This window comes from Cetorhinus maximus, chromosome 14, assembly GCF_964194155.1.
Source record: "Cetorhinus maximus chromosome 14, sCetMax3.hap1.1, whole genome shotgun sequence".
Classification (NCBI taxonomy): domain Eukaryota; kingdom Metazoa; phylum Chordata; class Chondrichthyes; order Lamniformes; family Cetorhinidae; genus Cetorhinus; species Cetorhinus maximus.
Window position 1 is genome coordinate 85,526,935 of NC_135892.1, and position 27,129 is coordinate 85,554,063.

The 27,129-nt window shown below is 44.2% G+C and overlaps 1 protein-coding gene across 2 annotated transcripts in view; it reads right to left on the minus strand.

Annotated features, from left to right (window-relative positions):
• LOC144689791 (protein kinase C epsilon type) overlaps positions 1 to 27,129 on the minus strand; it is a 689,374-nt gene that overhangs the window by 233,867 nt on the left and 428,378 nt on the right. For both annotated transcript variants that reach the window (XM_078557177.1, XM_078557176.1), the window contains 3 exons: positions 18,100 to 18,242; positions 6,734 to 6,830; positions 2,569 to 2,765 (listed from right to left, as the gene is read on the minus strand). In XM_078557177.1, the coding sequence (XP_078413303.1) occupies positions 2,569 to 2,765; positions 6,734 to 6,830; positions 18,100 to 18,242 (437 nt within the window). The remainder of the gene's footprint in view (positions 1 to 2,568; positions 2,766 to 6,733; positions 6,831 to 18,099; positions 18,243 to 27,129) is intronic.

Consider the following 27,129-nt stretch of genomic DNA (forward strand, 5'->3'; position numbering starts at 1 on the left):
GGGTAGACCATTTGGCTTTCAAGCCACCTCCTCAGTTCAACAAAATCATGGCTGATCTTCTACCTCAACTCTGCCTTCCTGCACTATCCCCTTAACTCCCTTAGTATCCCTTAACTCCCTTAGTATCCAAAAATCTATCAACCTCTATCTTGAATATATTCAGAGTCAGATTGCCACGCCGCTCCTACTTACTTACCTGGAAATGAAGCTGCTCCTTTCTCGCCCGAGCTTCCGACTCAGGCCGGGATAGCACAGTGTAGTGCAGTGGGTTCCCGAGGCCTTGTGTCAGTGGGGGTGTCGGGTGGTCAGTGTGGTGTGTGGTCAGTGGGGGAGGTGGTCAGTGGGGGGACATCAGGTGGTTGAGGGAGGGGGGGGGGTTTGGGGTTGGGTGGTCAGTAGAGGGGGATTAGGTGGTCGGGTGTGCAGTCAATGGGGGGAGGTCAAGGGCTCGGGGGTGGTCAGTCAGGATGGTGGGGAGGGTAGTTGGGGGTCTGAGAGGGCAGTCAGGGGGTCCTGTGGCGGGGGTCTGTCAGGGTAGTTGGAGGGTCCTATGGTGGGGGGGGGGAGTGGGAGAGTCTAGTGGGGGATCGGGAAAGGTAGCCGGGGGAGTATGGCGAGTCCCCTGAGGGATTCGGAGGGGTAGTCGGGGGGTCCCGTGGTGGGGGGGGGCTGAGGAGTGGGTGGTGACCCTAAGGGGTTCGGGGGGGGGGTGTTAGCTGGCGGCCCTGTGAGGTGTCTGGGAAGTGGAGGTAGCCCCATGGGGATCGGGGTAGGTGTGGGGGTAAGTCAGTACTGTAATTACCTAGCAGTGGTTTTATTTCTTCTAACTTTTCCTAGGTAACTATTTGGGTAAGGCAATCGGAACCATCCAAAGTTTGTGATTTACTTTTGGATGGTTCTCATTGCAGGGCAATTGCCCATTGGAAGTTTAGACTTCCCGGGCAATTGCCATGCAATCCTTGCCTGGGAACTTAGGGGATTTGGGGGGGGTGCATCTTTGGGGTACCCCCCAGTTACGATGTCATGGAGGTTGGAAGTTGCAGGTCTATGTTTTTAAATTGTATGTCAAAATTATTATTCTGGGTTGCAGAATCTCTCTAAGCTGACAACCAAAAATCAATTACTGGTGTTCCCAGTGGAAATCAGTGGCTAAAACATTCCCCTCAGGCTGTGATGACTCTAACTGCTGTACACAAAATATAATGGATAAACCACAGGAAAAACAGTGCAATAGTGATCTGCAGTAAAAGCTATATTTGGTTCTTGATCCTATTGGTAATTCTATCTGCATTTACTGCTGGACTGAATGTTTAAACTAATTTTAAGATCACAGCTGAGCATCATGAAGCAGGATCTTATCTCCCAAACTGGCAGAGTGATCTCTGCTATTCCATGCTGACAGAGTGACCTCTGTTCTCCCAAACTGACTCTACCAAACTGACAGAGTGATGTCTGCTCTTCCTAACTGATGGGTTAATCTCTGCTTTCCCACACTGACAGAATGTGATTCTGTCCCAAAGCTGTGGAATTTTAACTGTGGAGTCATCAATTCCATGCCTGGAATCACAGAATTGTTACAGTGTAGAAGGAGGCCATTTGGCCCATTGGGTCTGCACCGGCTCTCTGAGCATTTTAACTTAGTGCCAATCTCCTGCCTTTTCCCTGTAACCCTGCACATTGTTTCTACTTAAATAATCATCTAATGCCCTCTTGAATGCCTCAACTGAACCTGCCTCCACCACACTTCCAGGCAGTGCATTCCAAACCCTAACCACTCGCTGTGTGGAAAAGATAGCTAACTGTCACCGATGACCACAGTAACAAGTAAGTGCATGCCTTAAAAGGGGAGGGGTGGGGGACGATCAGGAGGGTTGTTGACCAGAGAAGGGGGGAGATGGATGATCGGAGGGTGCTGGAGGGGTGAGGCAGTGGTCGGAGGGAGGTAGGCAATTGGAGTCGTGGGCAATAGGCTGCTAATTCCGTGGGAGGGGAAGTTGGAAGCCTTGTGGTAGTGGGATTGAGGCCTAGCAATGGACATCAGCTACCTCGTGGGGAAAGGCTGTTGGGCAAGTGGGAGCCCAATCATGGAGGCTCCTCAGACAGGCACCTGGCTTCAGGGCTAAAGTGTGATGCACTTACCTCCTAAATCTACCAAGGCTTCAGCTCGGGGATGCTGTGAGTTCCACACAACTCAGTAGCTGTTAAATTTCAAAAGCAGAAATACGATGAGGCCTGCCATCTTATTATCATATGTAAAGCTGCAAGTCGCCTCCTGGGAGATGGTTGGTTGCTCATCCCCATCCCGGCCTCAGTTAAAGATGAAAATGGGCAGGTTAGGAGCAGATTTGGGTCGGGGAAACAGATTTAACCCATTCCCCCACCACCTGATGAAACCCATGTTTCTTTCAGTTAAAGTTCACCTCAAAGAAAATACTGGTGAAAGCAATCACATTGGGGCAATTACATGAGGGATAATTACCATTCATAATGTCGATTATCTCCTTTAGAAGTAAGATATTGGAACAGGTATTGGACACAATTGCTGGTTCTCTACTGCTGAACACTCACCTTGCCAAAGCTGCCTTTCCCTAATACTTTAATGAAGGAGAAGTCTTCTAAGTTATAATGCTTGGTCTGGAACAGTTTCAGTTCTCCATTTTCACCAGGTGTCAGCGCTTGTTTATCTGCTCCTGCTCCTTTGTGTTCATCACCTCTGTTATCAAATGAAAGAGCTTTCCTAATGTTGTTTTCAAGTTCTTTGAGTTCTGGGGGACAAAATGAACATTTGACATAGGATTTAACTTACATTCATTAATATGATACAATTCCATTGTCACTTATCACCAAGTTCCAGCTCTTCACACTTCATTCTCCTTACTTGCATTCTTCCAATCCGCTCCTCACGCCAGTCTCTAACTGAGGAAATACCTTGCATTTATATGGCACCTTTCAGATCCTCAGGACATCCTAAAAGTTCTATACAGTCCATTAAAATGCTTTTGAAATGATGCAGGCAGGAATCCTCCTGCCACATTCCAGGAAATACTAGCTGTGAATGGCTGTGAGGAGATGTGCACGAATGGTGGAGGTAGATATAGAATCCTAGGGCTGGATTATATATGCACCCCCAGCAGTGAGTTGTCAGGCGGGGAGGCCTGTGAAATACCATTGGCTCCACGCCCAGCACCTACCCACCTGCTCCTAACTCCCGCATCAATTTTAACAGCAGCAGGAGGGGGGCAATTAATGCCCACTTAAGGGCTTCATTCAAGGGATTTAACCAGGGGCAGGACAGGTCCATGCCAACCAAGTGTCCAGCCCAGCAGCTTCCTCTGCGTGGGCTGGCAGCGGGCAAGGGAGGAGGGGGTTCCCTCCTTAACGGAACCTCTGAGCCCATTGGAAGGCCCCCCAAAGGTCTAATCACCTTTCCTCCCCACAGTTTTGTCTCTCCCTCCACTCCCAACCCCCACCCTCAACTTATCTATCCAGCCCCTCCCACACCCCTCAATACCCCTCCCCAGGGCCTGCCAGCCTGGTCCCGTCAAGACCCCCAAACTCAATACTGCCCTGACTCCAGCATGCTCGCTATCCTCTTAGCCTCACTGCAGCACCAGCAGCGGCCACCACTCACCTCTGATTGGCCAGTAGCTCTCTGAGGCAGGATTCCTTTTGCCAAAGGGCAGAAGTCCCGCCTGAAGCCAATTAATGGCTAACTGGCTGTTAAATAGCTGCAGGGCAGCCATCTGGAGCAGGCATGGACATCCCCCACCCCCAGCATTTTAGCTGGAGCAGTGAAGACCATGGTGACCCGTTAAATCCAGTTCATTGAATTCTACAGTATAGAAGAAGGCTATTCGGCCCATCACGTCTGAGCTGGCCGTCTAAAAGAATAGTCCATTTTCCTATATCATTTCAACAATTTATTTTACAAACATTTATCTACTTCACTTCCAAAATACATTACAGATTCTGCTTCCACCATTGCATGTGAAAAAAATGCATGGTTAATCATTCTTTGTATTCTTTTGTCAATGATCTTTAAATTATACTCTCCTGTTACTGACGCAGAGCAGAAATATATTTTCTATATTTACTTCATTAAAACTCATCGGGCTGGATTTTACATCCCCAAATCAGGTGCACTGCACCCCACCCCCGCACTGATGAGAAGTTCAACGTGATGGCATCAGGTCAACAACCTGACATCATCACATCAGTCTTTGGTAACACGGAACACACAGGTGCCAAAATCCGCAGCGCACTCGTTATTTTGAAATAATGAATTAACAAGCTATTAAGCTTGTTAACAACCCAAATGTCTGCAATTTTTTGCTGTCTGCTGCATTTTTCGGGCGTCGACATAAAAAAAAGTTTTGGGGTCGTTTACGCCAGCCATAATGAGGCGTCAGAAGGGCGATAGAAAAGGCCTGGCACCTGGGCCATGGTTAAATATACCAACTGATTCTGCTAGGGAAGGTGGCAGCTTTAGTGAAATTTTATGTTTTTTGCACCTTCAATGAATAATAAAGGCTGACCCTGAGAGCAGGGAGCCTTTACAATTATAGCTGTGACTGCAACATTACCCCTCTGCCGCTTATAGTGCCAATTGGGCTTGGAGCCCCAACTTTGCACCACTGTTTCTCAGAACTTATATGTTATGTATTCACACCAAGGTGTGATTCATACTCCACCATGAATATAGCTGCAACAAAAATTCAAAGTCACAACAGTTGACTGTATTGTGGCATCTAAAAACAGGCATGAGAAACATGGGCCCTGATTATAACTGCAAGATTGGAAGGGAGCAAGGGGACGTGTTTGTGATCAGGAAGCAAGCTTCCTTTTCAATTATAATCGGCCTCCTTCCCACCTGACAGCCAGTAATTGGCCATCTGACGCTTGATTGGATGTGCAGAGACAGCGGGAGCAGGAGGACCTCTCAGTTTCTGTTCCACCTCCCCAGCCCTGCCAAGAAATCCAGACCATAATCTCGACACCCATTTCAAATCTCCTCTTAACCTTCTCAGCTCTTGCATGAGGGGACCCAGGCTCTCTAGTCTCTAGTTTGGTTTATCTCACTGTTTGCTGTGTGCCTCTCCTGGCAGCTGATAGCTAAGATCAGGTAAATGCTACGTGGATTGGTCAACTGCATGTTTGTATCCATCTTGACGGCAAAGCATATTCGTGCACAACTGTGGCGCGGCAACGTGGAGTACCATCTTAAAAAGATATGACTGGAGTCAGAGAGGGGGAAAGAGGAAATAACAACACATGTTTTTGTCTGTATGACCTATCCCCTTGGCCACTCGGCCATGGCAACGCCTGACCATACGAGAGCATTTTGAGTTTTGATTCCAACGACAACAATGATTCCACAATCAAGCAGAAGAGATGGGGGTAGAGGAACTCAGAATCATAATTGGTAAAGAAAGGAAACAAGTTTTTCGAATCATCTACAATTTGACAATTTCTTTTAATAGCTTGCGCCAGCTCCATTCTTTATCTTCATCACTGCATGATCAAAATTCTGGAACTTCTCACCTAGCAGGAACACAAGAGGAGTATCTTCACCACATGGACTGCAGCATCAGCTTCAAGAAGAAGACGCATCATCAGCCTCTGATGAGGCAACTCGGGATGGACAGTAAATGCTGAGCCATGTCAGTGACACCCACATCCCAAGAATGAGTATTCAAACAAAAAGATATGTTGAAAGACTTTTTAAAAGACACAGCATTCCCTTGTTTTCACTCAAGTTCCTCTTTGCTTTTCAGATGATATTCCCTCTTGCTGGGTACAGGTGCAGAGGGGCCAGCAGCACTCGGGTACATCAGGCAACTGGTCATTTTCATATGAGCCCCTAGAAAGCTAGTGTTGACACATTATTTGATAATGGGCTACAAAGCACCTGCGCCCATCTCCTCATCCAGTATATGTGCACTCCCAGCATGGGCGCCACCAGATCCTAATCCAGCTTAATTAGGCATCCTGCTTAATTTCTCCATTTCTTGGCCCAGTGGTATTGAGCTAAACTGAACCCTGGTCATTGCTGAAATCAGCTAACTCCCCACAAACTGGGGATTGAACATTACCAACAGCACCATACCAGAAAGTACGTTCACTTACCGAGTTATGGGGGGAGCTCATGAAGGTGCACTCTATAGTTTAGTGAACAATCCAAATATAAGCATTGATCAGTAAACCTTAAGTTCCAAGCAGAAGAAGAAAATTCAGATACACCAAACTTATTTTGGACTACTGTTCTTTGTTAGCCACAATTACTTTGGAGGAGTTCCTTTAAATTCAAACAACAGTGCACATGGCTTCAGCAGGAACTTTTAGGAATACTTGAACTGCCTAAGTCTCATTTGGAGGAGTGTGGTCACTTGAGGTCAGCAACTGAGATATGTGGTATTTGCGTTTATAGTTTTGCTACAAATAGTGGATAACGATAATCTTTCCTCACGTGGAGTACCATCTTGGAAAAGTACGACTGGAGTCACAGAGGGGGAGAGAGGAAATAAAAACACATGTTTTTGTCTATATGACCTAAGACCCTGCCCACTCGGCCATGGCAACGCCTTACCATACGAGGGCATTTTGCATTCCGACAACAACAATCATTCCACAATCAAGCAGAAGAGATGGGGTAGAGGAACTTTGAATCATAATTGGTAAAGAAAGGAAGCAAGTTTTTCGAATCATCTACAATTTGACAATTTCTTGATCTTACCCTGATCACACGGTGATGTTGGTGCTGATTTTGATCTGTCTTCCTCAGATGGTGCCGCTCCTGGGATTGACTGCTGTGGGTCCTGACCTGTGTTCAACTAAAAAGAAAAGTACATGTATCTAGTATATAGAAACAACCAGGGCAAACATTCTGCTTACACAATGTTAGAACAAAGGTGCAGCTGTACATGATAGGAAGAAGATATATTTAGTTTGTATTAGTTTAGTTTGTATTTAGTTTTTATTTTTATTTTGTATTTGTCGCTGGGTCAAAATCCTGGAACTCCCTCCCTTACAGCACCGTGGATGTATCTACACCACAGGGACTGCAGCAGTTTAAGAAGACAGCTCACCGCCACCTTCTCAAGGGCAATTAGGGATGGGCAATAAATGCTGGCCTAGCCAGCCACACCCACATCCTGTGAAAGAATAAAAATGAACAGGTCACGACAAAACTATTGATAGGATTATTTTATTTGGAATGACGTTTGTGTTCCATATTAAATAAATTATTCTGTATTGTTCAAAACCTGAAATTCAAAGTCAGAGCAGGCTGACCACACAGTCCTTTCTTCACCGAGTAAATCATTTATTCATTATTGCCACTACTTAATTTCTGGGTGCTTAAAAGGAGTACATAAAAATTTGCGTATTCTACATACCTGGTTTAAAATGGTCATTAGTCATATATCTTGAAATGAAGAATGCTGCACATTTGTGCAATTCATGTTTAATGTGGACAGAAAATAAATAGATTGCTAATCCACTTAAAGTAAACAGATCCGCCAGCGCAAATAGCAGGCAGCTTGCCTTGCCAGCATTGGCCTGAAGGCAAATCTCGGAACAGTAGTTGTGACAACTGCTGTGAGGTGGAAGGAATCGCCAATACTGTGGCATCTGAGAGCACTTCTGTTCCTCATGGTTCCAGGGCTGGGATTGCAAAAAAGTGACTTTTGTTGGTGTTGGCTGCCTGCCCCACTCATTGCAGAACAACTTCTGTAAGGGGCAAAAATAGATGTTAGCCCACTCATTTATCTTTGTAAGGGGCCTAACGCGAGGTACGCCTGAAAGAATGGCCTATTGGTCCCTGAAATTGGGCCTTGTTGTACTGGATTTACGTCTGAAGAACTGGTGCGAGGACATTCAACTTCTACCCAAAGGAATCCCGTCTGCCAGCATAGGTTTTGCTAGTTCTGTTGGGGAGTATTTAAACCAGTGTGGCAGGGGGGTGGGATCCCAGGAGTAGGATCAGATAGGTCAGATTCAGATCAGAAAAATAGAGGTAGAACATTAGCTAGGGACGTTGTGATAGACATGGAGTTACAGGAGAAGCAAAGTTTAAAAAGTGTCCAGCAAGGGAAATTGATGGGGTTAAACTGTTTATGCTTCAATGCAAGGAGTATTACAAACAAGGTAGATGAGTTAAGGGCACAGGTAGACACATGGCAGCAGGGTGTCATTGCTATAACAGAGATCTGGCTAAAGGAGGGACAAAACTGGCAGTTTAATATCCCTGGTTATAGAGTCTTCAGACATGATAGAGTAGGAGATAAAAAGGGAGAGGGGGGTAGCACTAATGTTTAAAGAATCAATTCCAGTTGTGAGAAGGGATGATATACTAAATGGGTCAACAAATGAGGCTTTATGGATTGAGCTTAGAAATAAAAAAGTGGCAGTCACACTGCTGGGAGTATACTACAGACCCCCAAATAGTGAAAGGGAGATAGAAGAACAAATATGTAGGCAAATTTCTGCTTGCAAGAACAAGAGGGCAATAATAGTAGGAAACTTCAACTATCCTAATATCAACTGGGATTCAAACAATATAAGGGGCACTGAGGGAGAAATATTCATGCAGTGTGTCCAGGAAAATCTTTTCAACCAATTAGTGACAAACCCAACGAGAGCAGATGCAATTCTAGACCTAGTCTTGGGGAACGAAGAAGGGCAAGTGGGTGAAGTGACAGTTGGCGACCATATCCGGGACAGTGATCATAATTCAGTTAGATTTAGCATTACCATGGAAAAGGACAGAGATAAGGCAGGAGTAAAAGTCTTGAACTGGGGAAAGGCAAATTTTGCAGAAATGAGAAGGAACTTGGCTGAGGTGGACTGGACAGCACTGCTGGAAGATAAAACACTGGAAAACCAGTGGGAAGCACTAAAAAGCGAGATTCTAATTGTACAAAGTATACATGTCCCCTACAAAAATAAGAGTGGTACTGCCAAAACTAGACCCCCACTCTCCCCCCTCCCGCCCCGGTTGTCTAGAGGAATACAGGGGAAGATCAAACAGAAAAAGAAAGCGTATAATAGGCACAAAGAACTAAGCACTGCAGATAGCCTAGACGAATATAGGAAGTGCAGGGACAAAGTAAAAAAGGAAATAAGGAAATCAAAGGGAGGGCATGAAAACAGATTAGCAAGTAAAGTTAAAGATAACCCAAAGATGTTTTACCAATACATTAATGCTAAAGGGTTAGTTAAGGAAAAAGTGGGACCTATCAGAGATGAAGATGGAAACTTGTGTGTAGATGCAGAGGCTGTGGGAAGGGTTTTGAATGAATATTTTGTCTCCGTGTTTACAAAGGAAAGGGAGGATGTAGATATAGTAGTCCAGGAGGAACACTGCGAGATATTGGATGGGATAGTCATAAAGAGAGAGGAAGTATTCGAAGGGTTGAAATCCTTGAAAGTTGATAAGTCACCATGGCCAGATGGATTGTTCCCGAGGCTGCTGAAGGAAGTCAGGGAGGATGATTTTCCAATCTTCACTAGATACAGGGGAGGTACCGGAGGACTGGAGAAATGCAAACGTAGTTCCATTGTTTAAAAAGGGATCAAAGGAAATGCCAAACAATTATAGGCCAGCTAGTCTTACATCGGTGGTGAGCAAATTAGTAGAATCAATCCTGAGAGATAGGATTAACTGTCATGTGGAAAGGCATGGACTGGTCAGGGATGGTCAGCATGGATTTGTTAAAGGAAGGTCTTGCCTCACAAATTTGATTGAATTCTTTGAGGAAGTGACAAGAAGGGTTGATGAAGGTCGTGCAGTGGATGTTGTGTACATGGATTTTAGCAAGGCATTTGACAAGATCCCACATGGCAGATTGGTCAGGAAAGTAAAAGCCCATGGGATTCAGGGTAATGTGGCAAACTGGGTATAAGGTTGGCTTTGTAACAGGAAACAAAGGGTAATGGTCGATGGACGCCCTTGCAAATGGAAAGTTGTCTCAAGTGGTGTTCCACAGGGCTCGGTGTTGGGACCCTTACTGTTTGTGTTATATATTAACGATCTGGACGTAAACATGGGGGGGCACGATTGGGAAATTTGCAGATGACACAAAGATTGGCTCAGTAGTGGATAGTGTAGAGGATAGCCATAATCTCCAAAACGGTATAGATGGGTTGGTGGAGTGGGCGGTAAAGTAGCAGATGGATTTTAACATAGAGAAGTGTGAGGTCATACATTTAGGGAGGTCAAACAGTTCTAGGGATTACACAATAAATGGGAATATACTAAGAGGGGTAGATGAAGTGAGAGATCTTGGCGTACAAGTACACAGGTCCCTGAAGGCAGCAGTTCAAGTAGACAAGTTTGTAAAGAAGGCATATGGAATGCCCTCCTTCATTGACAGAGGTATTGAATATAAAAGAAAGGATATAATGTTGGAATTGTATAAAACACTGGTGAGGCCACAACTGGAGTATTGTGTGTCGTTCTGGTCACCACATTACAGGAAGGATGTAATAGCTCTGGAGAGAGTGCAGAGGAGGTTTACAAGAATGTTGCCAGGGTTAGAAAAGTGTAGCTACGAGGAGAGATTGAATAGGTTGGGGTTATTTTCCTTAGAACAAAGAAGGTTGAGGGGTGACTTGATTGAGTGTACAAAATTATGAGGGGAATAGATAGAGTGGACAGGATAAAATTGTTTCCCCTGGTGGAGTATTCTAGAACCAGGGGACAGTTTCAAGATAAGTGGCAGAAGGTGTAGGGGGGGACATGAGGAAGAACTTTTTTACGCAGAGGGTAGTGGGTGTCTGGAATTTGTTGCCCAAGTTGGTGGTAGAGGCAGAAACTCTAAACTCTCTTAAAAAGTACCTGGATCTGCACCTTAAAGGCTGTAGGCTGCAGGGCTATGGGCTAGGTGCAGGGAGGTGGGATTAGAAAGGGCACCTGGGTGTCCTCGGGCTGGCATGGACAAGATAGGCCGAATGGCCTCCTTCTGTGCTGTAACTTTTCTATGGTTCTATGGTTTGGCAGAGCGTGACTACCAGCCTCTGATGCTCAAGTTTATGGTGATGGGGCTACTTGCAAAATTGGAGTGGGTATCCCACGTGCTACCTGGACCTGGAAATTTATAGCAGCATCCTGCCACTTTGAAGACAGAAGAGAAAGCCATGATCGTCTAGTGAACAGTTAAATTTGTTACTCCTTCAGCTCCCAATGGAGATTTTGGTCTTGAGCTTAAGGTAATTGATCATCTCTGAGAACAATAACCTTTGACTGCTGATGGTTTGAAAGTTTTCCTGGTCCGTCAATCGGACTCTTGCTAACTCCGGTGAGAGTTCCCATGAAATTTACTTGCGGCACACAGCAGAAACTCCTGTGCAGTTCTGTAACTGCTCCAAACATGTCTGTTCAACATGGAAGGTACAAGCCGAAGATGTGCTGAAGCCCTCACCACTGGAAATTGATTCACTGTCAAACATGGGATTCCCAGGGATTCTGCCCTGGCCTTGTCTAGAGTTGCAAGCCCAAATTTTAACAGGATTAACTCAGAAAAGAATCATTCCTAAATATTCAGGCTCTTACTCCCACCTGAACCTGGCAGAAATCATTGTCTGACCGGTAGAAACAGGAATTCCGGCAGCAAGAGGCCGATGCTGGGTACCCACAGGAATGACCTATGGCAGTCAGGTTGGGTTGGGGTTGGTGGTGGGAAAGCGATAACTTTGAAAATAGAAAGGAATATTTCAGGAGGTGCCCTATCTCCACAGTGCGTGCAAACGAAGTGACTGAAGGCATCTTCTCACATTTATCAAATCTGCTCTGGTGTTTATGTTTCTGTCCTGTGATTTCTCTGTGTTGCCAAACTTCCAGTTGACGTACATTGCCAATCCCATGTATGTGATGTCATAGTAGATTAACTCATAATAATACAGAAGCTGCATACGGATGAGCAATATAACATTACCAAAGGAAATGAAGGTCCAGCCACAGGGTCACTTATACTGCGGAATAATTTACTTTGATATCATATTCAGGATAATAATGATTGTTGAACTGAGGGGCCAAACACTAGGAGGGAGTACTGGCGAGTAAGGGGAAGAACTGGGTATCTGCCAAGAAGGCATGAAACATGATCTCTTTTGCAATGTTTGGTATGCTAATCTTTAAGGCATTGTGTAAATATAAGTTGCTGTCTTCACTTGTGAAATTGTACCATACAAAAATGAGCTTCACAGCCAAGTCTGTTTGACATAAGGAGACGTAAATTGCTCTGTTTCTCAATAGATGCATAGAAACCTCTACCTTAGGATGTGACCTAACAACTTCTCTTGGTAACATTTGTAAAATCCTATCCTTGATTCACTTCCATCCTTTATGACCGATCACGCAACCACCAACAGAAATGCATATGCCTTTTAAGAGATAACGGTTAAATTAACTTACTTACCATATGAAGTGATGCCGATGAAGTTACTTTTGTTTCTATCACTTTAAGTGAAGGTAGAAGCAAAGACAATTGGCCTTCATTCAAAAGGTTATAAGATTGGCAGAAATAGACCAAAAAAAAAACAGGACAAGGAGCAGAGCTGAATGGATTAGGGAGATCCGAAATACATTCTGCCTCAAGGCCATGGGAAAATAGCGATCATACAAAACAACAGGAAAAAAATCACTGAAAGCAGTGGCTTTTAACTCCTTGTGTACTGGAGGAACAAAACCAATGCCATAACCAGCACCTATCTTTATTTGCAGTTTTGCTATTGATATAGCCCCAATTTTAGTTGCAGTGCTCACTATAAGGTGCTGCTACCTTTGGGGGAGTTGAAACTCACTAAAAGTGGCGATCTTTCTTGGCACTTCCTTCTGCATGTTTTGACACCTTTTCTAGTTGTGGATGCCTTACTATGTCAGCCCCTTCAGACCCAATTGCAAATAACAATTTTGAAGGAGCCATACAAAACAAAGCTTCGCTGTCTACAGCAGCTTGTCTTTTTTTTTAGTGCTGTAACGCCTAGCTCCCAATAAAAAAGACACGCTGTTAAACACACCGCCAGTCCCACAATAAACTGCAAAACACTTTCTCAAGCTGGTTTTGGAATAAAGAGAGAATATTCTAAGGATCACCTCCACCAGATTAATTTCCTGAAAAGAAACAAGATTCTGTCCAGTTAAACAATGGAAGACCAGGTTTTATGCACCCACCCACCTGCCTCATGGCTGGTGGAAAGTAGGTCGGCGGGGGTTGGGGGGGTGGAGGGGGATTGTGAGAAGTTAAAATAGTCTGGACTCCAATATGGCCACCAGCAATTTTAAATTGGGCAGTAAGGATACTGCACTCAAACCAGAGGGATCATCTTTAAACATGGAGAACAGGCTCTGATAACATAATTATGTCCAATCTGCTATTTTAATTGAAAGCCTTATTGAGAAAGAGCACTATTGGCTTTCCTGACAGGCAAACCTGATGGGAAATGGTTCCTGGGCCAGGAGACACCCAGTCAGATAAGTTTTTTTTAAAAAAGTATATAGTTTCCTTGGGAAGTCCCATCTCTGCGGGCAGCCAGCCAATCAGATGGCCAGCAGCTCTCTAGTCCCAGCAGCACCACTGGGGGTGGTGGCCACTGCTGGAACTGAAGGCACTCTAATGCACTGAGGAGCCATGGAGGCTGGAATCAAAGGTGAGTGGGATTTTGCTGAACCTAGACAAGGAGGGCCCAGCGAGAGGGGTGGAGGACCAGGTTCGGGGAAGGGGGAGCAGAGTTGGGCAGAGGGACAACCCTTCCCCGCCGTCAGGCCACAAAATCTTGCCACGTGTGGCCTGTGCAACCTTTGCCACTGATAAAATACCAGCAAAGCAGGTAGGTAATGAATATGATGCTGCTGCAATGCTATCTGGTTTTATGCCTCCTCAGCCTGTCAGCCTACTCCCGGGAGCAGGAGAGGGGGGGTGTAAAATTCCACCCCATGGCCAGGATTTTCCAGTTGTCGGGTGGGCTCGGTGGGAGCGGTCGGGAAGCTGACTGCCACCCGTGATCAGCTGCGTACCGCGATTTCACGTGGTTTCCCACCCTGCGTGGATCACGAGCGGTAGTGCTGAACGGTACCTGTGAGGGTGGGGGGAGGTGGGAGAGCCGGGCCTAGCAAGTAGTTCGCACATGTGCGCGAAAGAGCGCTTCAATCACTCTGAGGCTGTATCACATGAGATGGGACATGCTTTTAATGGCTAAAAAAAGTTTTTATTTAATTTGTATAAGCTTTAGGAAACCTCATCCCGCTCGTGGATGAGGTTTCCCAAAAAATGTAAAGGCTGCTTGGCCTTTTCGCCTGCCCACCAACCGTAAGTTTGGGCGGGCAGCGTAAAATTCAACTTAATTACCTTGTTAATGGCCTTAATAGGCCTTTCAATTATCGGTGGGCGCGCAGCCAAACCTGGCGCGCACCCGCTGAACTAAATATCGCGCGAGTTCGCGAAGACATTGGGACACACGCCCAACGTCATCACGCGTCATTTTACATTCCAGCGTGTTGAGCGCGTACCCACACGCCGAATGTAAAATTCTGGCTCATGTCTCCAGGGCCAGACGAGAGGTAGCTTTTATGTTTATTGTAGGTTCTCCCTATCGTGTGCTCGAGCTCACATTTACAATAGATGATTCAAAGTAGGCCTTTAAAAAAACTGAGCTTTTTCCTCTGGGATGTCCCTGTCCTTTTAATGCAGCACTCCTCATTGCTGCATCTTTTTGCTTGGCCCTTGTAGTTCAATCCTCAAAAGGGGTTGCTTTTCTCCTGAACTGAAATGCTCGCACAGACTGAGGATCAAACCTGGAGAATTATTACTCTACATGGCTCTATCACACAGTTATTTTATGTTAGAACGCAGTGATGCAAAAGTGAGTGTAATTCCAGATTCAAAATCTGATCTGACTCTATTGAACAAGGCAATGTGAGCTTCCCCAGAGAGGTCTTCCCTTCACCACCTGCATTTGTCGCCACATAGACTGTAGCTCCAGCATAATTACAAGTCAGGTTTAAAAAGGGCGAATGAGCCTTGCACATTCTCATTCAATTAGGGGATTTGTAATTAGTTGCCAGCTGTAACTAGTTACCAGGAAAGAGTGTTGGGGCCTGTCAGCTGTGGCTCAGTTCATAGCACCCTCACCTTTGATTCAGAAGGTTGTGAGTTCATGTCCCACTCCCGGAAAAAAAAAGTCAAGAACTGTGAATGTACTCGAAAGAGTTACTTTCAAAAGTGTTAATTTCAAGGAGACTATGTGGAGGCAGTGGTATTGTCATTGGACTGGTGCTCTAGAGACCCAGGAGAATGCTCTGGGGGCCTGGGTTGAAATCCCACCATGGCGGATGGTGAAATTTGAATTCAATAAAAAAAATCTGGAATTAAAAGTCTGATGATGGACACTAGTGAACCAGATGGGTATTTCAACAATGGTTTTTTTTTAGGGGTGAGCAATAAATGCTGGTCTAGCCAGTGATGCTGGCATCCCATGAATGAATAAAAAATATATATGTTTGAGGCCCTTTCAATAATGGAAGAATTAGACCCAGATTTTCACCATGATGGAGAGCATCTTTGTTGTGGTGAAAATGGCGGATTAGCCCAGAAATTCTAAGTCCTTCCCCCAGACATGGCACTTTCCATTTTCACGGGGGTGGGAGTGGAATCAGGCCAGGTTTCGCACATGCATGGTTTACAGAGGCAGCTGGCCATTTATATAACCAGCTACCTCCGCTGAAGTGGGATTTTGGTAGGCCAGGAGTGTGAAAGCTGGAGTGCGCAGATTGGACCAGGTAAGAGCAAGTCTGAACTTGGTGGATTCGTTTGGATAGCCAAGGAACTCCTTAGTAGATGTAAGGTGCCCCTTTGTATATCATCCCGGGATGCCTTTGAGAGAGGTAAGGCACCCTTTGGGAGAGGTAAGAGATCGTTAAAATTAAACATGACTGTGTGTAAAAAACACATAAACTCATTGCAATTATCAATGCTGTCAATGAGCTGACAAAGTACTGTCAAAACTGTCAAGGAACATATGAGCATACAAGTTAGGAGCAGGAGTAGGCCACTAGGCCCTTTGAGCCTGCTCTTTCATACAATAAGATCATGGCTGATCTGACTGTAACCTCTCACCTACCCCCAATAACCTTTCACCCCCTTGTTTATCAAGATGCTATCTACTCCTGACTTGAGAACATTCAAAGACTCTGCTTCCACTGCTCTTTGAGGAAGGGATTTCCAAAGAAGCTGTCAAGAAACTGTCAAAGGATACCCGGTGAGTTGGCATGGGTGGGGGGGGTGGGGAGGGACAAACGGTGATGGGTGAGGGGCTATAAGACACTGGGCATGTGGGTGTGGGAGACATAGGGGCTATAAGGGGCCATGGGGGTGGGTAGAGGGGCATGGGGGTATGAGGGGCAATGTGGGGGTGGGTTGAGGTGCATGGGTTGGCACAAAGGGTAGGAGGGGCCATGGGGATGGATAGAGGGGAATGGGTTGGCATAGGTTGGCATGCATGGGACTTGGGAGTGTGTGTGGGTGGGTGAGGGGTGAGGGCTGGAGGACTTTTTATTGTTTTCATAATTTTTAAATTTAATTCAACAAAGTACCAGAGCACAGAGGCAGGCCATCCGCCCAGTCCACCTCAGCACCCAGCAATATCCACACTGGTTCTGGGAGTGTTGGGTCCAACTTCTAATCCAGCCTGCGCTGCCGGAACAAAAATCCCAACTGCGGGCTGGGAGTTCTCCCATCTCTGCGCACCCGACCGGGGAGCAAAAATCTGGGCCTTAGACTCTGCTCAATTAGATAGGCTACTTGAGCTGGATAGGTTAGATAGAAGCAGGGACATAAGCATGAGTTACCAAAGCATAAGACTAAGTTAGATTCTAGGAGGTACTTAACTTTACAGGGCTGCCAGTCTATGAAATAGGTTGCCGGCAGGTGTTGTGAGTGCAGATTTGTTGTAAGCATTCAAAATGAAGTGGCATGAATTTCTGAGAAAGGTCAATATATATATATAATATATATATATATACACATAGAAGGTAGGTGTGCCCTCCTACATTGTATCACCCAGACCTCTCTATATCATTAGCACCCTGATTTGCATGGAAAAGAGACCTAACGTTGCCTTTCGGCAGGTGCCGCGGCCGCCCCGGGTTAGGCCTCCATGAAAGTTACAGCAGTCCGATCATCAGGGTGAACGGTGTGGTAAGGCCACCATATCCATTTGTAAGCTCTTTCCACTCCTTTAATGCAAACTTTCTTAGTGAACATCAGCCAGGTGGTCACAGCAAACCTAGCAGCCCAGCCATTTTATTCGCTGGATCTTAATGTGCAATGAAATTGGGTCTTAAGCTTGTTTATTGTCTAGAGGATAAAAAATGGCCCAAGGACATCCTTTTGCCTTTGGATTTATAGTGGAAATGATGAATGTGGCACATCAGTTGACCATATACAGTAAGACACGGTTGACACAGTGGCACAATACATTAAAGCGTCAAAATGAGAGTAGATGAATGCCAACAATCTTGAAGATCCCAAAGTTTGTTCATTCCGTGCAGTGGTTACTTCCCCACAGTGGGGATTGTGAAAATGAAGAGTGAGAAGGGGAAGTAGCTCTCTAATATTATACAAAGGCTGGACAAGAGAAACACTGCTTGAGATCCAGCAACAGATCTGTAACCGCCAACTACCCATCTTCATCCCCTGCCCCCTCCACCACTGTGTAACCTCTCAGCCCTTGCAAAGGATTATGTTAGGGCTAATATTGCCACCCCCAATGAAATTAACTATATATCAGGTTAAGGATCAAATCTAGTTTACATAGCTTTGTTTCTTTACTCCATAGTAATTTTAACTATTAAGTCATTTTAAGCCATTGGCTAGTTACGGCAAAAGCATTTTAGAGAGAGACCAAATACATGAACACATATTTGTGCACAGACAGTTCTGCCTTGAAGGGGAGCCATAACCACTATATATTATATCATGTTTTAGTGTTTTGGGGTACTAGATCTCAGTTAGACTGATGGAGGCAGCATATTGTCATGCGAGAGCACATTATACCACATTCAGTGGCACATTCAGCTGTTCACTTTTACTTTTAATGCTCTACCTTTTTCTTCCTTTGTCCACTGTTGGTGATCTTATCTGGAGTGACACCGAGATCTGCCAGCACTTTAGCTATCCCTCGAGCATCGACTCCACAGTTTGGTGCCACGTTGGTCTCACAGCGCCTGTGGACGTTCATCTTGCATACTGGATACATAAAGGATGGGAACATTTCATTAGCAAACGGTGGATTTATATGCCTTTGTCACAACTATTTTGTTTTAAAACAAAAGCTAAAATAGAATTAGCATTTTTGAAGGTTATATCCATCATTTTGACAGCAGAGGCAGTTCAATATTTATAAACAAATGAAAAGAAGTGAAACAGTTATCAATGACTACCCTGCCCCAAGAAAGAAGCCAAGTCAATGGAGTACATTACATCACGTCATTGTTGGCTCCCTTTCCATTTCATCATTTTGTTCTCATTGCTACAGGTTTCAGGCCAAGGGAGCCACAAAAAGTTGAACAGTATTGTACCCAGAACCCCATTCATCAGAAATATATTATGAAAAATGGCAATAAAAAATAATTGTATAATCGAAATAGATCTTCTTAAAAATAATTTATTTATTGTAAAACAAAATTCCTGAAAATTTGTTGCCAGTGATGTCGAGATCCTGAAACCATCGCTGGTAAGTCTGTGATATGCAGGGCAATTGAGGTTGCTGCTGATCAGTCGTTTGGTCTCTTCTTCCCCTCCTCACAAGTAGAAAAGACACAAAGGGGGAAAGACTGCTGTTACTTTCTGTATTAAATCTCAAAATGAAGTTCTGTCTGAATTTGACAGAAACTGACTGTAAAAAAAGGGTGGGGAAATAAATGGACTGAACTGGAACTGCTTAAGTTGATTCCCAGGATTGCAAAAGAAATACTGAGACAATCAGGACAAGTGGCCAATGCCAAATCAAACAAAACACAGCTAAAAGCTTGCTGTACCTAAACATCTGCTCCTAATAATATTTTAACAACTGTTAGCCATTTCTGACTTTGATTAAAAGGTAGGATCTAATCACTAATCACTCAAGATTTTTTTTTTCCAATATTTATTAGTAAAGCAAAACATTACAAGAAGGAAGATTTTCTCTGTTCATTATTTCTAGAAAATCAGAGAAATGTAGAGAAAGGACATGGTTCACTACAAAAGTGAATGGTGAAAATCTTTCTCCAGAAGGTTTATTAAAAGTTGTGAAAGTTACATTAAATTTCACAAAATATGTGGGCTGGTCTGAACTTGATGCAGGTACTGTATATTATGCCAAAGGCACACCCAGTATTGGACGTTGTGCCTCCTTCATGTTTGACGGGTTAGCTGCAGATGCTTGCTGAGAATCCTCAGAAATCTCGCAGGCGTTTAGCATTTCAATCTTAGGCCACTTCACCCCTTTCAGCAGGCAGTGACTGGAAAAGGGGCTCCAGTCTAATTTTGCATTTGCATAGGTTCCAAGCCTATTTCAGGCACTTCTGGTGAAAACCATATTGGATGTTGAGGCTCCAGTGTTGCGCCTGTAAAACTGATGTGCACCATCACACTTCTAGGCCTTGACATCATTACTTTCACAGAACAGTTCTACAGGGTCAGCAGCCCGATGGCAACTTTATCTGCAAACCGAGATACTATAAGTAATATTGGGCCTGCTCCCTCCAAAATTGGGAGTCCAAACAGCCTTCTGTTCCCCTCAGGGGGATTATTGCCACTCTTCTCCCAGCAGTCCCTGGGATTGGAAGGGTTATCATTGGAAGGCAGATAAGTGGGGCTGTCCTGCAGGGTGCCATCTCCCTGCTGGCATTTGGATAGGGTGATAAAGGGGTGATGAGCAGCTTCCCAAGCCAAGAACACTTTGGTGAATGAAAATTCAACCTAGCTCACTAAAGCTGCTCCATGAATGACTAATAGGGGTCATATGCTGAGCTGTACTTAATTTTCGATATATCAATGTAATAAAAAGTTTTGTGGCTGCAAGAGTGTAATTCTCAGAAGGTCATGGGTTCAAGCCCCACTATATGATTTGAGTAAATAAAATTTCAGATGACACATCAATTCAGTATTGAGGAAGTGTTGAACTGTAAAAACTGTCGCTTGGATAATATTTTGAACTGAGAGACTCTCAGGCAAATGGGCCAAACCTCATTCACCCATCACCTCTGTTTGTTGACCTACACAGATCTGACAACATCTCAATTTAAAATGTCCATCTCTGTTTTTCAAATCTCTACATAGCTTCACCCATTCCAATCTCTATAACCCCCTCCAGCCCGACAAGTCTGAAAGATTGCTGCACTCCTCCAATTCCAGACTCCTGCGCATCCCAATTTTAATCGCTCCACCATTGGCGGTTGTGTCTTCAGCTGCTGAGGCCCAAGCACTGGAATTCCCTCTTTAAACCTTTCTGCCTCTTTACGTCTTTCTCCTCCATTAAGATGCTCCTTAAAACTCACATCTTTGACCTAGCATTTGGCCACCTCTCCCAACATCCCTCTATGAGCATCAGTGTCAAATTTTGTTTGTTTTTCTCTGAAAGGCCTACATAAAAGGTCCTATATAAATGCAAGTTGCTGCAGCTGTTGTTGAAGTAAAAGGTCTTCTGGCAATATTCAAAGAAAAGCAGAGAAATTTTCCTGATATCCTGACCAACATTTAATCTTCAGCCAATAACATTAAAGCAATCCAGTCATTTATCTTATTGTTGTTTTCCTGATTACAGTCGTGACTAAACTTCAAATTTACTTAATTGGCTGTGAAGTGGCTATGGGCCAAGTGCTGGTAAATGTGATTGGGTAGGTAGGTCACGTGTCGGTGCAGACTCGATGGGCCGAAGGGCCTCTTCTGCACTGTGCGATTCTGTGATTCTGTGAAGTGCTTTGTGGTGTCCTAAAGTAATGAAATGTGTCGTGTAAATCAATGTTCATTTTTGCCAAAACTGGACCTACAGAAGATATTGAGGGAACCAAAACAAGGACGCAACATACTGCTCATCAACTAATTTACGTAAGTGCACATTTACTGAGGCTGGATCATCAGGTGAATACTTCTACATCACTGTGTGTGGGCCAGGAGGAGGGAGAGTGCTTCCCCTTGTCCACCAAGCTTACCTGCTTCCCTTTCCGCCATCAGATCCGCCAGTCTGCACATAGCCCCCAATGTCTTCTCTGGTCTCTGGTTCCCCCATGTCTTCTCCAGTTCTCCATCTTCATCTCTCGAATCCCTGAGCCACACCCCACCGCCACCCCTGGGCTCCCCACAAACCCCATCTCTCCCTCCCTACTTTCCACGCCCAACTGTGGCCTGATGCTACAGGCCTTCCCACCAACCAGAAAACAGAGTGAAAAACTTTGAAAGAAATCCTCTCATTAAATTTAACAGGGAACCCATATTCCTGGGTTTCCAGGTCACTATGACCATGTTCCTTGTCAGTCCCTCATCAATATCAAGGCTTAAATGTCTGTATTTCAAAGCACAAGCTTAAAACCTTGGAAATGGGCAGATCCAGCGAGAACTGACAGTTCACAGGGTTTTTTTTTCTTTTTATATTGGAGAATGAAAAACCTTTCATCTCAGGCACCTGGCATCAGCAAAAAGCACTCCCCAGCCACCTCTAACATAGCCAAGAAACTTATGCTAGCTTTCCTCTGTTCCAACAATATTACTTAGCTTCACCCTCAGAACATGACACCTGCCCATTAGTGGAGCATTTCTTTCCCAGTTCCTTCATAAACCTGTCATTGTTATACTGTCAATTTTGGCCAAATTTTGCAGTGCAGGGCCACACCTGCCAGCCACTTGATTGAGAAGACACAAACTCATTTCACGTTGGACTCTTACAGCCCGCAGAGGGGACTTTGGTCCAATCAGCTTGTGTTGAGAAAGCTAATGTCTAACCCACTGCACAGTGCAATTCCCAAGGCAAAGGTGTCCTTTGTTGTAACTACAAAGTAACCAAGTAACTACTGTGTCACCCCAATAGAATAAGAAGCTTGTCAAAATCACTCAATAAGCAGTTAGAGTAGCTAAAGAGGTGCAAAGCTGCAATGTCATTATAAGTTAAAAATCAATGAATGCAAAGCCTACTCAAAGCTTTGCCTTTGATTTTTTGAATTTCTCTTACACTGTAAAAGATTTGACTGTCAGGGATTTGGCAAGAAACATAAATAAATGAAATCCTCAACAACGCCACTAATACCTAATTATGCTACTTCAACTACCCTTACCCATAAGGACATTTGACAGCACAGATCCTGAAACTCTAATCTCAGTAGCTCACTCGTACAAATCCACATCAGTGCAGAGAAAGTATTTTTATACCTTTCCAGTTAAAACGGCAAGTTAAGTTCTTGCCCATTCTATAGTGAATATAATAATTTTAATTGACTTTTTTTGACAAAATCAATTTTCATATTTGCTCGGAGATGTATGAGGTTGCAGCTCCCTCCTTTAATCTGCTCCATGGGAAAGTTCTCCCATGCATCCCAGAATGTCTCCATTATCAAGAACTGTGGGCATGAGGTCAGGGAGCTTTGAGAACTGTGAAGCCTGGCAGGTCACATCACTGGCTGGTTGAGGGTGCGAACACCCAGCCAGTATCACAACTCTGGACCATCTCTCCAAGTAATCTGATGCCGTGGCTCCTATTGCTAAAGCCCTTTTGAAGATGCACTGCCCACTGGTGATATGATAGAGCACCTTAACAGGCAAGCTATTAAAAATGAATGTTTATTAAACGAAATCAAACTAGATATCAGTAAGTCATTTATCACATAAAATGGGTAACTACTCTGAAGAAAAGGTGATTATAAGATTTACACTCTCCTTTGAATTGAAGAGGACCTGAGCGACCTAAATTATGTGTGTCACTTATCCAAAGTGGTTCAAGATGAAAGCTGCACCATGTGAACAGTCTTTAAGGAGTGACGGGTTTGAAGATCCTTTGCCTCACAATGGGAATTCCCAACCTCTACCATACCATCAAGTTGAAATGCTGAGCACAGGATCAAAATCTTGCTCCTAAAGAATTACTGAAAAAATCTCTTCTGGCCCTGGGTTCTGATCTCACCATGTCTAGCCTGACAAGAAACACATCATTGTAAGATCTCTGCTCTATTTTAATTGCATCCCATCCTTAGCCTGAGTTAAAACTCCCAAATCATTTCATCGTCAGCTTTTCAATTCCAAAGTGTTAAATCCCTTAACCTATACCACAAAATGAATTGGTTACTCAGTCCATCAAATATTTCAGGCCAGATTTTCACTCTTGAGTCAGGTAGCTCGAGCCAGTAAATTTCACACTCACCTCAGGGAAAAGTGCAGCAAATGGCATGTACTTTGCTCCATGGGAGGGGTGTTGGGAAGGCCAGGGTAGGGAGGGTGCCGGGTTGGATGTGGATGGAGGCAGCCACAGGGGCTGCCTAGGGCTGAGGCAGGTGTTTAAAAGGCTTGCCTCAGTCGTTCCAGTTTTTTTATATGTTAGGCCCTCTATCCCTTACCCCTCACACCTTACCCACTCCCCTTGTCCAATCAACACACCCCACTCACTGCCAATGGCCTCTCATATCCTCCATGCCAACTCATGCCTTCCACCCAACCCCTATGGTACCTCATACCCTCCATGCCAACTCATGTCCCCCACCCATGCCATGGCCCATTATACCCCCTTTGCTAACTGAGTGCCTACTCATTCCAACCCATGTCCCCCACCCACCCTTGGACCCTCCATGCCAACTCATCCAGTATGTACCATTGGTAGACTTCAGGAGCCACGCTGAGATGAAATAAAATAAAGTTCTAAATATCTATTACAGAGTTCACTATATATTAAAAAATGCCACTCATGAAAGCTGTTCAATGCATTTAAATCCATTCAAGTACTTAAACCCTTATAAAAACAAACATTTGTATTCACAATGCTACAGCAAATAAGTTAATCCTTTAAGAAACTCTGAGGTGTCAATAAAACTGTGAACTTGCAACTCCCAACTGTAATAATGATAGGCTGTGGAAATCAGCCAACCATTAATAATGCTGTAATGATAGCACTTAGGATTATGTCAACAAACAGCTATTGAAACTGCTAGAACAGATTTCTTTTCAACTCTCACGAACACAGGCAAGCCGTTATTTTCAATTTTTAACAGATGGCCATTTAAATACTTGACAGCTTGACAGTCCTACATATCTTACCCACCCTTCAAGAGCATTTACAACCTCGCTAAAGATTCAGCACTGAGTTCAAATAGCCCTGCTGAGTTTGGGTTTCCTTCAATGTGGGTCCAAGTCCATTCCCATTCCCCTACAGTGAAAATGGGATCACTCGAACATGGGAGCAGGACTTCTAGATCTGGTCCTACCCACTATTTTTAAAGGTTCCCGGAGTCTCCATGACTCCGGGATGCTTTAGAAGTTTTCATCAACACCTTACAAAGTGGATAGGACTAAAATCCAATTAGTTTTTGTGCAGAGTCCAGAACTAACTCTGCACCCGGGTAGAGCCAGATGCATTTTAGCAAAGCACATGCAAATAGGGACCAAAGTCAAATCATTGAAACTAGAGGCCAAGAAGTCCAACCTTAACAGTGGGGAAGTGTTTCAGAGGTGAATTGATGTGAAATATTACATTTAAATTTCATCTGCTGGACTCACATATGGAACTTTTTAACAAGGGCAGTTTCAACTATTAAAACAAAAACACTGACTTAAGATGGTTGCCAGAGGTCACCTGACATGTCTGCAACTGCAAGTTGGTCAAGTTGCTGTAAGTTTCCAATGTGGGCTGGAGATGGAGAGTCTCCTTGGAGGTGTTGATATGTTCTTGTTAGCTCATTACATGGAAGAATACGTCAATCAGGAATGATGGCTTGGGCATTAAAAATTAATCAAATAGGCCTTAACACAATAGCCAAGGTCCATCCAGATATGAGTTAATCAATTGCCTTCTGCAGAATACTCATTCATTGTAGAAAGAGAAGTCATGTGTTCAGGATCACCCTTTTTGTAATGTCACAAAAACCTGCTTGCTAAGGGCAGTCTAGAGAAGTAACATATGAAGGCAGCAACAAAGCTGCTTGCCTCACTCCCTCTTTAAACTTAGCTAGACCTTGGCTGCTTATATCGTACTGTGAACAACAGACAAAGACATTCTAACGAAGGCTTCAAATTCTAAAGCAGCATTTTCAGGAAAAAAAGAACAATGACTATTGCTTTAAGGACTACCTCAGCCACGAACAACAGTGAAGAACTCATAATCAGTGAACTTTTTATACTTTTGTCTTTTATTGTTGAATCTTAATTTGGCCAAAAGTTAACCTCCTCTACTTTGTAACCTGCATTTTTGCATGCTTGTGTGTGTGTTGCGACAGTTGGACATGTGTTTACCTTTTCTTTTGATATTTTAATAGCTTTACTTGGGTGGGTTTTTAGCACAACAAAAACTAACCCCTTACTTGTTTAAACTCAAAAGGGCCTGTTGGACTGAGTTCTCTGCAATCAGCATGTAAATTGTTAAATATATGCTGAATGGCACATTCGTTCTTATAAATTTCAAACAAATCATGTTGCAATCAACTGAGCAGTGGGTGAAAAAGGGGAGTCTTTGCACCCACCCTCACCTGATCACAACAGAAGTCAAAGGAAAGCATCAGAGGCTATAAATAAGCATTTGCAAGTACCAGAAAGCAGAGTCGTAGGATATAATGTATGGACTGTTTGTTACAAGGAGACAGTAAAACAAAGGGTTATTTAATACTCTATATGATACAATTTTGGTTCGCTCACCTGAAGAGGAAATTGTGGAGGTGCAATTAGCCTGGAGACCTTTACATTGATATAGCGCCTTGATATGTTTTATTATATCAAAGGGGCTGTATAAATACAATTTGTTGGGCGGTAGATCAAAATCACAGAATCAGAATCACAGAATCACACAGTGCAGAAGAAGCCCTTTGGCCCATTGAGTCTGCATGGACACGTGAGAAACACCTGACCTACCGACCTGATCCCATTTACCAACACTTGGCCCATAGCCTTGAATGCTATGACATGCCAAGTGCTCATCCAGGTACTTTTTAAAGGATGTGAGGCAACCCACCTCCACCACCCTCACATCCCCTCTAAACCTCCTGCCCCTCACCTTGAACTTGTATCCCCTCATGACTGACCCTTCAACTAAGGGGAACAGCTGCTCCCTATCCACCCTGTCCATGCCCCTCATAATCTTCTACATCTCGATCTGGTCGCCCCTCAGTCTTCTCTGCTCCAACGAAAACAACCCAAGTCTATTCAACCTCTCTTCATAACTTAAATGTTTCATCCCAGGCAACATCCTGGTGAATCTCCTCTGCACCCCCTCCAGTGCAATCACATCCTTCCTATAATGTGGTGACCAGAACTGCACACAGTACTCCAGCTGTGGCCTCACCAAGGTTCTATACAACTCCAACATGATCTCCCTACTTTTGTAATCTATGCCTCGATTGATAAAGGCAAGTGTCCCATATGCTTTTTTCACTACCCCACTAACATGCCCCTCCACCTTCAGAGACCTATGGACACACACACCAAGGTTCCTTTGTTCCTCAGAACTTCCTAGTGTCATGCCGTTCATTGAATACTTCCTTGTCAAATTACTCCTTCTAAAATGTATCACCACACACTTATCAGGATTACATTCCACCTGCCGCTTATCTGCCCATTTGGCCATCCCGTCTATATCTTCCTGTAGCTCAAGACAGTCAACCTCACTATTAACCACCCGGCCAATCTTTGTGTCATCCGCAAACTTACTAATTCAACCTCCCACATAGTCAACTATGTCGTTTATATAAATGACGAACAATAGGGGACCCAGCACAGGTCCCTGTGGTACGCCACTGGCTTCCAGTCACTAAAACAGCTTTCTGTCTTCACCCTCTGCCTCCTACATCTAAGCCAATGTTTAATCCACCTTATCAAATTACCCTGTATCCCATGTGCATTTGCCTTCTATATAAGCCTCCCATGTGGGACCTTGTCAAAGGCTTTGCTGAAATCCATATAAACGACATCA